A 13,751-nucleotide genomic window follows, 5' to 3' on the forward strand; every position below is an offset into this window, starting at 1 on the left:
GGAGCCCCAAAAATAAATTCTGACACTGTTTCCACTGTTTTCCCATCCATTTGCCATGAAGTGATGGGAATGGATGCCATGATCTTCATTTTCTGAATGTTGAACTTTAAGCCAACTTTTTCACTCTCCTCTTTTACTTACATCAAGAGGCTTTTTCGTTCCTCTTCACTTTCTGCCATAAGGGTGGTGTTATCTGCATATCTGAGGTTATTGATATTTCTCCCGGCAATCTTGATTCCAGCTTGTGCTTCCTCCAGCCCAGCGTTTCTCATGATGTGCTCTGCATATAAGTTAAATAAGCAGGGTGACAATATACAGCCTTGACGTACTCCTTTTCCTATTTGGAGCCAGTCTGTTGTTCCCTGTCCAGTTCTAACTGTTGCTTCCTGACCTGCACACAGGTTTCTCAAGAGGCAGGTTAGGTGGTCTGGTATGCCCATCTCTTGAAGAATTCTCCACAGTTTGTTGTGATCCACACAGTCAAAGGCTTTGGCATAGTCAATAAAGCAGAACTAGATGTTTTTCTGGAACTCTCTTGCTTTTTCCATGATCCAGTGGATGTTGGCAATTTGATCTCTGGTTCCTCTGCCTTTTCTAAAACCAGCTTGAACATCTGGAAGTTCACAGTTCATGGAGTTAAGAATGTTATTTGCACGAGGCTTACTTCTAATAGCGAAACATTGATTTATAAATTAAGAATTTACAAGAGTAACCAAGAAGTTAGGAATGGAATTTGGCCGAACAACATAGTGTTGTACTATATACCTATCTGAACAACAGGCAATGTTCTTTTGTGGAAAGTGTATATAAAATAATCTTAAAGGAAAAAGATGAAGGCAACATACAGAAGGCACATAAAGCAACTTAATGAAGAAAAATGTAATGAAAGATTGGAATTCATTTTCAGTTGAGTCAAATGTTCATTCAGGTTTTTTTTATACTTGCTCAAATTCATAATAAAATAGGAAAAAGTTCCGCTTTTGGCAATAGTGCTAATCCCAATTAGTCCTGAGCAATGTCTTTAAGTAATGTCATTTCACTATTTTCTTGCAGATTAATTCTTAGGACGTCAGAATGTCCCTCTTCAAACATAAGAAAGAAAAATTTAAAGTTAGTGAACCAATCAACATTTCCTGTTTTCCACGTCTCAGAGGGTGGAGCTCCCAAACCAGTCGCATAAGAAGGAAGTGAAAAGATGTTAAAAAGCAGGGCCAGCTCCCCTGGTCAGCCTGGAGGTCTGGCTTCTCAGTCAACATGAAGGCTCTCCTTATTCTGGGGCTTCTCCTCCTTTCGGTCGCTGTCCAAGGCAAGGTCTTTGAGAGATGTGAGCTTGCCAGAACTCTGAAAAGATTTGGAATGGATGGCTTTAGGGGAATCAGCCTGGCAAACTGTAAGTTAACTCTTTTTCATCCTTTCAAATAGTTAGCTAGGTGTAGAACAGATACTAATAGAGGATGAACCAAAAGAAAGGGTCTTTGAGTGAATGTTTTTTTCTTTCTTGGAGGGTTTACACACTTCAGTTCAGTTCAGTTCAGTCGCTCAGTCGTGTCCGACTCTGCGACCTCATGAACCACAGCACACCAGGCCTCCCTGTCCATCACCAACTTCCGGAGTCCACCCAAACCCATGTCCACTGAGTTGGTGATGCCATCCAAGCATCTCATCCTCTGTCGTCCCCTTCTCCTCCTGCCTTCAATCTTTCCCAGCATCAGGGTCTTTTCCAATGAGCCAACTCTTCACATCAGGTGGCCAAAAGATTGGAGTTTCAGCTTCAGCATCAGTCCTTCCAAAGAACACCCAGGACTGATCTCCTTTAGGATGGACTGGTTGGATCTCCTTGCAGTCCAAGGGACTCTCAAGAGTCTTCTCCAACACCACAGTTCAAAAGCTTATACACTTACAATGGTTAAAAGTATCCACTTGTTCTTTTAGAATCAGATGTACCAGGTGAAGGAATGAGGCATGGTGGGTCAAATTCTACATCATTCTAAGCATGCAAGGTTCCCATGTACTCCTCTAGTGCTACTAAATTTGACAACTGGTGCATGTAGACTGACTATAAGATACATTTTAGCACCTGGAACATGTCTGTCAAGCCCTTGTTGTTTGACTCTAGCCATTTCTAATTTGGATCTTGGGTTCTGAATAAGGCAGTATTTTTCTCATTTTTAATCCCCCTAACATGATGTTGCACTTTTAACATCAAGGTTTTTAAAAAATTCCATTGAACTCTTAAAACAGGGACAGTAGAACTATCTCCCCTCAATCAATATCTATATAAGGATCCCTGAAATGCAGCATGAAATGACATTTTATTATTCTGACTCTAGTTCATTAATTATTTTTCATTTTCTTCCACAGAATTTAAGATGTGCCATAAGGAAAATTTCCTTTGTATTTTAGTCCATATTTGTCAATGTCATCACTGTAGTTTTCGTACTGAATTCAGACATTTCTCCTCCATAAATATTTTTGAATGAGTTAGCCAATTGCTAGATGGATGGATGGATGACCCAGCCTTTCCTATTCTATGATTCTTGCCTGCATTATAATTTGATACCCAAATTCGCCTTCGGTATCATAAATTTTCTTTCTCCCAGAAAATCCTTATTTTTTTCTGATAAAAAGCATTTTTCCATTAACATATGCATCTGCTGCTAATGACCAAACCCAGTCAACAACTCTGTTGATTTTTCTGTTCTAGGCTTAATCCTACCTGGGTGTTAGTAGTAAGGAAAGTGTAATAGCAATGGAAGATATTTTTAAAAATATGTTACCTTTTTCATTTGTATTACCAAATCATTTGCTAATAAAAGAATTTTCTGAAGGGACCTTTAACACCAAAGTGTTAAAACACTTTACAAGTAAAATGCATCTTTATACTTGTAAAGTAAGTCGTTAGTAAAATAGAACTAGTTAAGTAGAACTGATTATGCTATGAACTGTAAGTCACATGATTCACTCTTTATTACTCAAAATATGTTTTTTTCAGGGATGTGTTTGGCCAGATGGGAAAGCAGTTATAACACACAAGCTACAAACTACAATAGTGGAGACAGAAGCACTGATTATGGGATATTTCAAATCAATAGCCACTGGTGGTGTAATGATGGCAAAACCCCAGGAGCAGTTAATGCCTGTCATATACCCTGCAGCGGTAAGACAAGATAATGTGGAGTGATGGCACAGGACTCACCTGGTTATGCCTATTGAGTTATCCAAAAAGTTCGTTCAGGTTTTTCCATAAACATCTTATGGGAAAATTGGAACAATCCTATAGGTCAAGATTCAATAGAAATAAAAAAATCTTGAAGGGTTCATCAGGGACCTATAAAAACTCCATTTTAATATCTAGAAACTCTATTCTCCTCCTCCTAATTTCTTCAGTTTCTAATCATAAAAGTTTGCTGTTTGCTAACATACAGGAGTTGCTGGAATGACCTATCACTTTATCATAACTGGACATATTGATACTTTGGAAAACAATGCCATTCCTTCTACTTTCCTTGTTTGGGGAGGATTAGCGATAATTTTGTTGGGTGGTCTGTTTTTAAAAATCTACCCTCCTTTATTGGAAAACAAAAGAATTACTAGTTAATCAAAGTGGAGGAATATACGTGGTATTTTTAAAAAATTGTTTTTACTTTTTATGATAAAATATTTTAAATATATGGACAATTAGAAACATTACTATAATAAGCATCAATATGCTCATCACGTAATTTAACAGTTGTTAACATTTTGGCATATTTACTTATGTGTATATATATATATATATGTATATAAACTTCTTTTTGCTGAGTGATTTTAAGGTGAATTAGAAACATTATGACATTTCATTTATAAATTCTTTAGAACGAATCTCCAAAAACACAGCTCCTATATAAAAATTGTCATTCTAACAAGTTAATTTCTAAATTTGCTTAATTGAGGTGAAACAAGTATTCTATTGATTTCCTTTTAAAATAGAGAAAGCATGTGGAATCTTTAAAAAAAATTTTTTTTAATTAATTTATTTTTTAATTGAAGGATAATTGCTTTACAGAATTTTGTTCTTTTTTGTCAAACCTCAGTGTGAATCAGCCATTGGTACACATATATCCCCTACATTTTTTTTTGAACCTCCCAAAGCATGTAGAATCTTTAGTGCCTGAAATATTTGAGAAATATAGCAAAATTGATACTGCTAAATTTTTAAATATTACAAATCCTAATAGTGAAGATGAGTCTAAGAATATACTTTTGTATCCAGTTAATTTATTTAAAAAATTTTGTATTATGGAATAACCTGTTGTCATTGAATAAAAATTCTTACTACCCAGACATGTATGACCATAGAGAAATTTTGGTATCCACATGTTCTTTTGGAATACACAACAATCCCGGACATGAATGTAAAGCTATATTATACACATTTGTACCCACATAACAAAAGTGAAATTGTACTATAGTCACTGCTTTACAATTTTGTCTTTATTACACAAAATTATTTTTGTCAACAAATACCAATCCTTATTGTTTTTTAAAAATGAATAGATTTTCACAATATAAATGCTCTATAATGTATCAACCTAACTCTTACTGTTAAACATTTAGGCTAGTTCCATTTATGCCCTCTATTAATTGCTATGAAACAGTTTGTATACATGTCTTTCAGTACATCTCTTATTATTTCTTTAGAATCAATTTCCAGCGTTGAATTGCTGAGCAAAAACCTGCTAGACCAGTTTCTGCTTGTTTGTCTTTTTTTTTTTTTTTCCAATAGTTCCTAGTAAAAAGAAAACCTTCTATCATGCTAATTAATAATTCCAGAGCTTCCAATGACTTTGGTAAATGAGAAACAGATGCCAAATGGGATGGAATGAAGAGTTTCCCCCAACATCAACAGATAAACAGACCCTTAAAAATTATTTTAGTTGTTCTTTCCTCAGCCTAACAGAATAAAGCTGACTGAGCCTAAACTTAACATTTCTATGAATGTTATTTTCACTTCTCACCACCTCTTTTTCAGCTTTGCTGCAAGATGACATCACTCAAGCTGTAGCATGTGCCAAGAGGGTTGTCAGTGATCCACAAGGCATTAGAGCATGGTATGTGGGTTTTTTTCCCCTTTCAGTTTATTGAGATGTAATTGACATAAAGCACTATGTAAGTTCAAGGTGTATAGCATAATGATTTGACTTACATCAGGAAACAGTATCACAATAAATTTAGTGAACATCCATTATCTCACATGGATACAACATTAAAGAAATAAAAAAAATTTTGTGTGTGGTGAAAATTCTTAGGATTTACTCTCTTTTTAACACTTTTCATATATAAAATATAGCAGTGTTAATTATATTTATCATGCTTTATATTTGTTTTTGCTCTTTAGTCACTAAGTCCTGTCTGACTTTTGTGATCAATAAACTGTTACCTGCCAGGTTCCTCTGTCCATGGGATTATTCCAGGCAAGAATACTGAGGCAGGTTGCCCTTCCCTCCTCCAGGAGATCTTCCTAACCCAGGGACTGAATTTGTATCTCCTGCATTGCAGGCAAATTCTTTACTGCTGAGCCACCAGGGAAGCCCCATGCTGCACATTATATCCCTAGTATTTATTTATCTTATAACTGGAAGTTTGTAGTACCTTTGACTGCCTTCATCCAATTCCCCTTCCCTCACTCTACCTAACCACAAATTTGACCTCTTTTTCTAGGACTTTATTGCTTTGTTTGTTTGTGTTTGAAATATAATGGATGTACAACACTATGTTAGTTCCCATTACAGAGTGTGGTATGTGTTAAGTATTAAAGGAGAGAGCTGTTTTATCCTATTGTTATGAAAGAGGTGAGAGAATATTTCCAAAGAGCAAAGTATGGTACTGAGAACTGAAAATTGCAGCTTTGGATTCATGCTAAATGGTGTATAACATAGAAACAATCTACTTTAACGGATTCAAAATCTTATTCTTTTACTCCTCAATTTATTTTTGGGAATTTCTAGAGGTTTTAAGATTCTCCACCTTATACTAATTCCTTGTCATATCTTGACATTATTTTTGTCATTAAGTAAATATGGAATGCACTTTGCATTTGTGCTGTGAACTACACAGGACTCAACATTTGTACTCAGATGTTCTGTGCCCCAGCGAAGGTTTGGGGGAGATGTGAAGTCCTTGGTATACATATCTCCAGGTAATAAATAGCAATACTTGGATCTGTCTGTAGCTTTTATTTCATGTATTGATAAACTATGTTGTTTTCCCAAAGGACTTGAAATATAGGTAATACAGTGAAGCTATGTTTCAACCTTATTACCATTTGTTTCATCTTTCTCTACAGGGTGGCATGGAGAAGTCATTGTCAAAACCAAGATCTCACCAGTTACATTCAGGGTTGTGGAGTGTAACGCTGGAGTTTTTACTTCAACCCATTTTATCTCTTTTTCATATTCAGGAAGTAATAGTTGAGGGAAAGGTCATACTTTCAAACAAATAATGTTTTTTTTACAGAAGAAGGATCATGTGGTCTTTCTTTTAAGATACTTAATGTTTACTTCATGTATTTATTATTTGATATTAGGCCCACAGTGTATTTCAGTTTAATAGACCTAATGCTGGTGAATATTTGTCTAAAATCTTAATTATCAAATATATATCCAGGGCATTCAGTTCTTAAAGAAACAGCACAGACTTAATCTTGAATCATACAAGTACTCCCCAATATTCAACAAAAATATAGCAAAATAATATCTTTAAGCAAACTGATCTTAGGCAAGATCCCACCTGTGTAGTAGGCACGTAACACCGTCATCTGTTCAGTCATCTCCAAAAACAGTGAAAGATAATCACTCTTTGTTGGGCAATATAAAATGTTAAATGGAGCAGAATGCCAAATGACTAAGAATAAAGAAAGCCTGAATTAAGAATTTTGTTTTCATAAAGTGTGACCTTTGTTTTAAATGTTGTCTTAAAAATGTTGCATTTACACAGCTTTAAAAATAAGCTCAGAATTTATGTCAATCACTTTTAGCCCTTTTAAAGAACTCAATTGTGCATCTTGCTGTCATGAAGGATATAAAGATGGATTAGATGAGCTGTTGTTTTTTCTTAATGTTATAAGCTTAGTTTCATGCATTATCACAAATTCAGAGGCAGAAGAGTTTGTAAGTATTGAAATCATTGCTAGTTAATCACAGGTGTGAAATCATGAATGCTATAAAAAGTACATTTTCAGTAAAAGCTTTGCAATTTATACTTCGTCTTTCTTTGTTAAGTCATTTAGCGTCTCTGAAAAAATACATACATATATATTTGAGAAAAAGATTATCTGACACTTAGTATTTCCTACATCCTTACCTGTACCGAAACAGCTAGATTTTTTTCTGTGTGTATATTCTCTTTAATCATAGAATGCACATTGACATTAAGTAACATTTTTTCCTCAATGGATTTAATCATAAAGAGATAGGGTATATATCATCTTAAAAAGAAAGTTCTTACAAAATCCAAAAATAGCTAAATATTGCTGAAGAAAAATACATAAGCATGCTGACAGATCTCTATTTTTAAATTTTTTTAGCGGTGCTACTAGGTTTGTGGGATCTTAGTGCTCTGACCAGGGATTGAACCTGCATCCTCCACAGTGAAAGCTTGGAGCCCTAACCACTGGACCTCCAGGGAATTTCCCGCACACTAAATTCATAAACACAAATCTCAAATGGGCCCTCTAATCAGCCTGGTCATCTTAGTCACTTCTCTGAAATCCTGTGTTGGTGTCCCAATTCCTCAAAATGACTGTTACTATTTACTTCTTCTCTCATTTCAAAGTCCTGGCGCACACGCCAACCACTGGCCTTCCACACTCTGCCCGTGGTAGACCACCCAGCCTCACATTACACTGACAGAACAGAAGCAACTCATATAAAACCCTCCCCTCTTGGCCACCATAACAGAGCTCATGTCTTTCCGTGGGCTCACCCTCCCTTCCTTCCCCGTTATCACTGGGATGAAGGGCCTTGCTCCTGCCGATGGCAGTGTCTCCACATGCAGTCTTCATCACAGCCCTCTCCCTACTCCAGTTTAGGCTGAGGGTTTCCCGATCCTGAGTTTCTCCCTCTGCTGGATCATCCCCTTTACTGTAAGAACTGCCCTGGTAACCTTTCATCTTGCAAATAGCCCTCCAGGTACAACATCATTTTAGACTCCCTTGTACCGCAACTGAGGCTTCCCTGGTGGCTCAGACGGTAAAGCGCCTGCTGGCAATGCAGGAGACCTGGGTTTGATCCCTGGGTTGGGAAGATCCCCTGGAGAAATGACAACCCACTCCAGTACTCTTGCTTGGGAAATTCTGTGGACTGAGGAGCCTGGTAGGCTACAGTCCACGGAGTCGCAAAGAGTCGGACACGACTGAGCGACTTCACTTCACTTTACCGCAACTATCTTCCTGGTGGCTCAAGAACCCTGAAGCTTCTCCTCAGCAACTGTGGTGGTGGTGGTGGTTTAGTCGCTGAATCGTGTCCGACTCTTGCGGCCCCATGGACTGTAGCCTGCCAGGCTCCTCTATCTATGGGATTCTCCAGGCAAGAATACTGGAGTGGGTTGCCATTTCCTCCTCCAGGGGATCTTCCCAACCCAGGGATCGAACCCAGGTCTCCCACATTGCAGGCAGACGCTTTAACCTCTGCACCACCAGGGAAGCGAGCATTATCTTATAAAGGAGGAAATAAAGGCCTAGCTTGGTTAAATAACTTGCCCAAGGTCACATAGACAGTAAGTGGTAACCATTAACTTGAACCTGGGTCTTCTTGAATTTATTGCCTGAGCTTGTAGCACTTTGAATGGAAACACATGATATGCTTTCTTTGTGATAAATGCTTGTGAAACTGAGGGTATTAATTACATTTTAGAATGACCAACAGCAATATATGAAACTTCTTTTACACATTTAATTATTACCATTGTTAGCACACAAAAATCTCCTACTTCTGTCCTGTGCTACTAAATCTAAAATAAAATTTCTTTTCTCAGTAGTATGACTTTGCTGCAGCAGTGAGAATTCACAAACATTTATTCATCAAGAATTATTAAGGACTTTCAATAATACCTAGGTTTGAGGCATGAGAAATGTGATTATGAAAAATTGCTAATGTTTTCAGAACTTGTAAAATATCAGATAAAGTCTAAGATTTTAGCATTATACAAAGTACTGGTTAATTATTAGTGGTTTGGAAAGACCAATATAAAAGTTTCTGATCTTACTGCACTGAGATTCACAGCGCTGATATTTTCCACATTGACTGTCTGAATGATGGAGAAAACTCAGTCATGTATTCCATTTCCAGCTGGACAGAAAACAAAATGGAATGTCTGGACTACAAACTTTTATTTTTTTCTAAGGCAAATGTATAGGTGATGTTTATTGCCTAATTAGGAGAAAAGTGATAAAAGAGGGCAGGCTTAAGAATTAAGCAGCTAAGCTGTCAGTCCCCACATCAGACAAATGATCCTGTACCGCCTGTCAGTATTGTTAACAGAGACTGTTATTTTATTAATCCTTATGATCCAGGGATTCTTTTTTTCATGTTTCAGGGCACAGCAGCTGAGAGACTGGATTTGTTAAGCTGGGTGGGTTTATCCTTCTTCTATGTGTTCGTTCAATTTTATGTTCATTTACTTATTGTACACATATGGCAATGGAAGCTGCTAAAGCAATCGTTGCTATTCTACAAAACAACAGGCACAGAAGCAGATGTCTTATTTCCGAGATTTCCCCCCCCAGGATTATTATGATTAAAGATCCTTTCCTCCCACCCCCTGGAGAGGACCAGGGGCTGCTTGCCAGAGGTTTTTTAATGACTTGGGAAAAGGCTCAAATATCTCACCCGCCATTATGATAATCCACCCCAGGGGCAAACCACACATGAATATTGCAGATTTATTTTATTTTTGTATCCCTGGAAAGGTATTATTAAGCTCATTAGAATACAAAAAAATATATACAGTCAAATTTCAAAATTACATGGATGAAGGAAATCACCAAAGTGGCATCATACCATGTCTTGCACTTATATTAACTATATTGATTATAGTAACTATATTAATTATATTGTGTTAACAATATATTGAAGAGGCATAATACTGCAACTTATTTCAGATAAAATATTTGTATTGGCCAACCCCAATTTGTACCTTGAATGTGGGCTCTAGGAAAAGATTTAGTTTATGCTTAACAAGAGGTTAGCTTCTGTTTTCAGCCATGTGCTATTTGGGGAATTAAGCATCATGAATAATATAGGAAGTAAGAGGGATAGTCTAAAGATGGGATAGCAAATTTTATTTCGGAAAGAGAATTTAAGGTGTTTTATTTAAAGGAAAATTGCCTTATTATAATGTAATAAGAAAGTTATATTTTCTTTCTTTCCTTTCTTCTTCTTTTTCTTTTTAACCATTTTTATCTTGGAGATTTGATCTCTAAGATGAGATGACTGGAAAAGGCCATCAACCTTTTTGAAAGACTATTTCCCCCCACTCCCTAAAGGCCATTTGTCTCTTGGAGGCTTGGTCTGCATTACTTCCCAAGAGGCAAGCATTTGTCCTTGCACTAAATGCTGACATCTCCTGATAAGAGAGAAGCTGCAAAGGAGAGGAATTGAAGATCAATATGTTTATTTTGCTCTCAAGCACACTGATGTACCTTGGTGTATTGGGGAAGGGAATGGAGCTTGAGAGTGGGCCAATGGGGAGGGGTGAATATTTTGTGATGCGCTCTACCTGTGGGCTTATAAAGTTTACAGCTGCATTAAGAGGAGAAGTATTACCATTAGCATGAACAGTAGAGTGGACTCAATTGAAAAAGCTTCTAGCCACTCACCTAGGGCTATATGCATTATTGCATTTACCCCCGCCCTGCCTTCAAGCTAATTGAAAATGTCAGTCCATTTCATCAAAGTTACACAACTGTCCATCCTTTTCCCTGGTACAGATATTCCAGGAGGAAGAAAATGGAATACACAGAGCAACAGAGCTCACGCAATAGCCCATGTGTCTTAGATTTAATAGCTGATCACTAGCTGGACTGAAGCCAAGAGGCAGTTCACAAATTTGCTGCACATTAGAATCACCTGGGGAACTCTACTTAGCTCTCTGTGCCCAGGCTCCTCCTAGACCTATTAAATCAAAATCTCTGGGGCTGGGACGCAGACACTCGTTTTGTTTTGTTTTGTTTTTAAGCTCTTTAGGTAATTCAAACAAAAGCAGCAAAGTTTGAGAACCAGTCCAATAGGGGGACAAACTTATTTCATGCAGATACAGTGAGAGCAATAAATATGTAAAAAGGACATTAATTCATATATCTATTCTTTATATCTCATTATACTGTTTGAGTTTCAAACATGCTTCCCCCCGCCCCACCCCCCACTGCAAAAAGCTTTGCTGTTTCCATTTGGTTCAAGGCGTGAAAAGAGGGCTCCAGAGTGGTTAAACAGCTGCCTTGTGGCTCCGAAAAGGGGCTTCAGGGAGAAGCCCTGACGCCAGAGGGGCTCCTCAGAGGCCTCTGGGCTTTGGAGGCTCCTGGTAGAGCTTGAGGGTGAGCCTTTGAGAGAGAGACTCACCTAGCCCAGCCTGGGGGGCCGCGAGCCTGAGGAGACAGGCCTTGATATGAGTTTCACCTGCTCCTCCAGGACGGGTCTCCCCAGGAAATCACGGAGGCGCAAGTCTGCTCGCGAGAACCAGGGCAGACAGATCCAGAAGGGCCCAGTTCAGGTTTTTCTCCATGACAGTGGTGGCTTCACAGCGTCCTGGGTTTTACCCTACTCTCTTGAGAAGCTTCTGCATATCCTAGAAGAGGGCGCAGTCGCAACACTGGTTTTGCGTTTTCCGAAGACTCTAGGCGTTCTTGGCTTCTCCTGGGCCAATGGGGGAAAAAACAGTGGACCTAGCTTGTGCAGAGCCGCATTGTTGTGGTTGCAGTGGAAGCGCAGAAAGAGGTAAGTGCCCGCAGATGCGTGATGAACAGGCGGTGAACGGCAGTCTCCACCACGGTGGAATAATTCTGACAAATCAGGGAGCTCCTGGTGGAACAGGAGTAAAGTAAGCTCAAAACTGATGTTGGCTAGTCCCAAAGGCCGAGGAGAGCTGAGTGGTGGATTCCAAAGGTTGCACCTGGAAAAGAGGTTGGAGGGTGGTGGAGGCTAGAGGACGGGGAATACGTGGGTCGGTTCTGTGCAAACTCTGTTGAAGCAAGAGACAGGTCTGCCGGCCTGCTTGAGTGCAGCACTGTCTCAAATAGGCTTTTTCTTTTTTAGGTATATTTTTGTCTGTGCTGGGTCTTGCTTGCTGCACGGTGGCTTTCCCTAGTTGCAGCAAGGGCGGGGGATGGGTGGGGGCAGTAGGCTTCTCTTCATTGTGTTGGGTGGGCTTCTCATTGAGGTGTTGCAGTGGTTTATCTTGTTGTGAAGCACAGGCTCTAGGCCACTCAGGCTTCAGTAGTTGTGGGGTGGGATGCGCACCTCAGTAATTTCAGTAGTTGTAAGTCTCAGGCTTTAAAGCGCTAGCTCAGTAGTTGTGGTGGCCAGGTTGAGTTTCTCTAAGACATGTGGGATTTTCTCAGACCAGACATTGAACCCTTGTACCCTGCATTGGCTGGCAGATTCTTAACTACTCGGGCACCAGGGAAGTCCCTCAAATAGGCTTTGATTTAAATGAACAAGAAACACAACCAAAGACGAAACTTACTCCCTGCCCCCCATAGTTGGCTCTACAAGGAAAGGAATTCGATTACTTAACATTCCAAGTCACTAGAAGAGTGGCTCTCAAAGTATGGTCATCTAGTAACCAAGCAGTAACCTACCAGCCCTTCCTCGAGTGGGTCTCAAAGTATGGTCATCTATTAACCAAGCAGTAATCGACCAGGCCTTCTTCGAGCAGATTCCGTCCCTGGTATCCTCAGCTGTAGCTGCCCTCTAGTATCTCATGCATATTTCCTGAGTTTTCAGATGCTAAAACCCAGCACCAAATGGAAGAAATTAACCACTTGATGATCTGGAGCTTGTAGCCCCCAGGCCTGTGGCTCCTGAGGATTGATAATGTTAACTGCCCTATTACCTCTACATCAGCCAATCAAAATTGGACGTGAGGTTATCACATTCCTGGGGATGCCCCTTGCCTATGACAGGCCTGTAAAAAATGCTTTGCTGAAACCCTTCAGGGAGTTTGGGATTTTGGGAGCATAAACCACCCCTCTCCTTGCTCAGCCCTACTGTAAACCTTTCTCTGCTCCACACTCCAGGGTTTAGGTTTGTTTGGCCTCACTGTGCTTCAGGCACAGGAACTTGACATTCGGTGACAGCCTGAGAGTGTCCCCTGGTATTGTGTTAGATATTCAAGTTTTAAGGCCCTGTCCCAGACTTATGGGCTCAGCAACTCTAGAGGGGCTCAGTGATCTTTGTTATAATAGGTCCTCCAGATGATTTTCATTCACCTGAGAGTTTCAAAATAGCTGCACTGTCAGAGAACCAAAGTGTCCACCACCAGGTGAAGGGCAGTGGTGCCTGGAAAAGAAGGGGTCTAGCTAAGAGAAGTACAGCCGAATTTGCCCTGGTAGGAATGGGAAATATCTTTTCTCCATTGGTTGGCAGAGACTAGTATCTGTTGGCAGTGGTAAGGTTATCAAGAACGCTTTACGTTTCAACGCAGAGTGATGGCTCTTCTGGTTTTCCAGGGACTAGTCCTCTGTGAGCACTTAAAATCTCATTTTGGGAAACTTTTCC

General features: G+C 39.3%; 1 protein-coding gene across 4 annotated transcripts in view; it reads left to right on the forward strand.

Annotated features, from left to right (window-relative positions):
- Positions 1–7,197, forward strand: part of LOC138072368 (lysozyme C, kidney isozyme) — a 55,438-nt gene extending 48,241 nt beyond the window's left edge. For all 4 annotated transcript variants that reach the window (XM_068963458.1, XM_068963459.1, XM_068963460.1 and 1 more), the window contains 4 exons: positions 1,054–1,390; positions 2,993–3,157; positions 5,012–5,090; positions 6,326–7,197. In XM_068963458.1, coding sequence (XP_068819559.1) covers positions 1,255–1,390; positions 2,993–3,157; positions 5,012–5,090; positions 6,326–6,392 — 447 coding nt within the window. In that variant the 5' untranslated portion in view covers positions 1,054–1,254 and the 3' untranslated portion in view covers positions 6,393–7,197. The remainder of the gene's footprint in view (positions 1–1,053; positions 1,391–2,992; positions 3,158–5,011; positions 5,091–6,325) is intronic.
- The last annotated feature ends 6,554 nt before the right edge of the window (positions 7,198–13,751 follow it).

Source organism: Capricornis sumatraensis, unplaced genomic scaffold (genome assembly GCF_032405125.1).
Source record: "Capricornis sumatraensis isolate serow.1 unplaced genomic scaffold, serow.2 scaffold13, whole genome shotgun sequence".
NCBI lineage: Eukaryota > Metazoa > Chordata > Mammalia > Artiodactyla > Bovidae > Capricornis > Capricornis sumatraensis.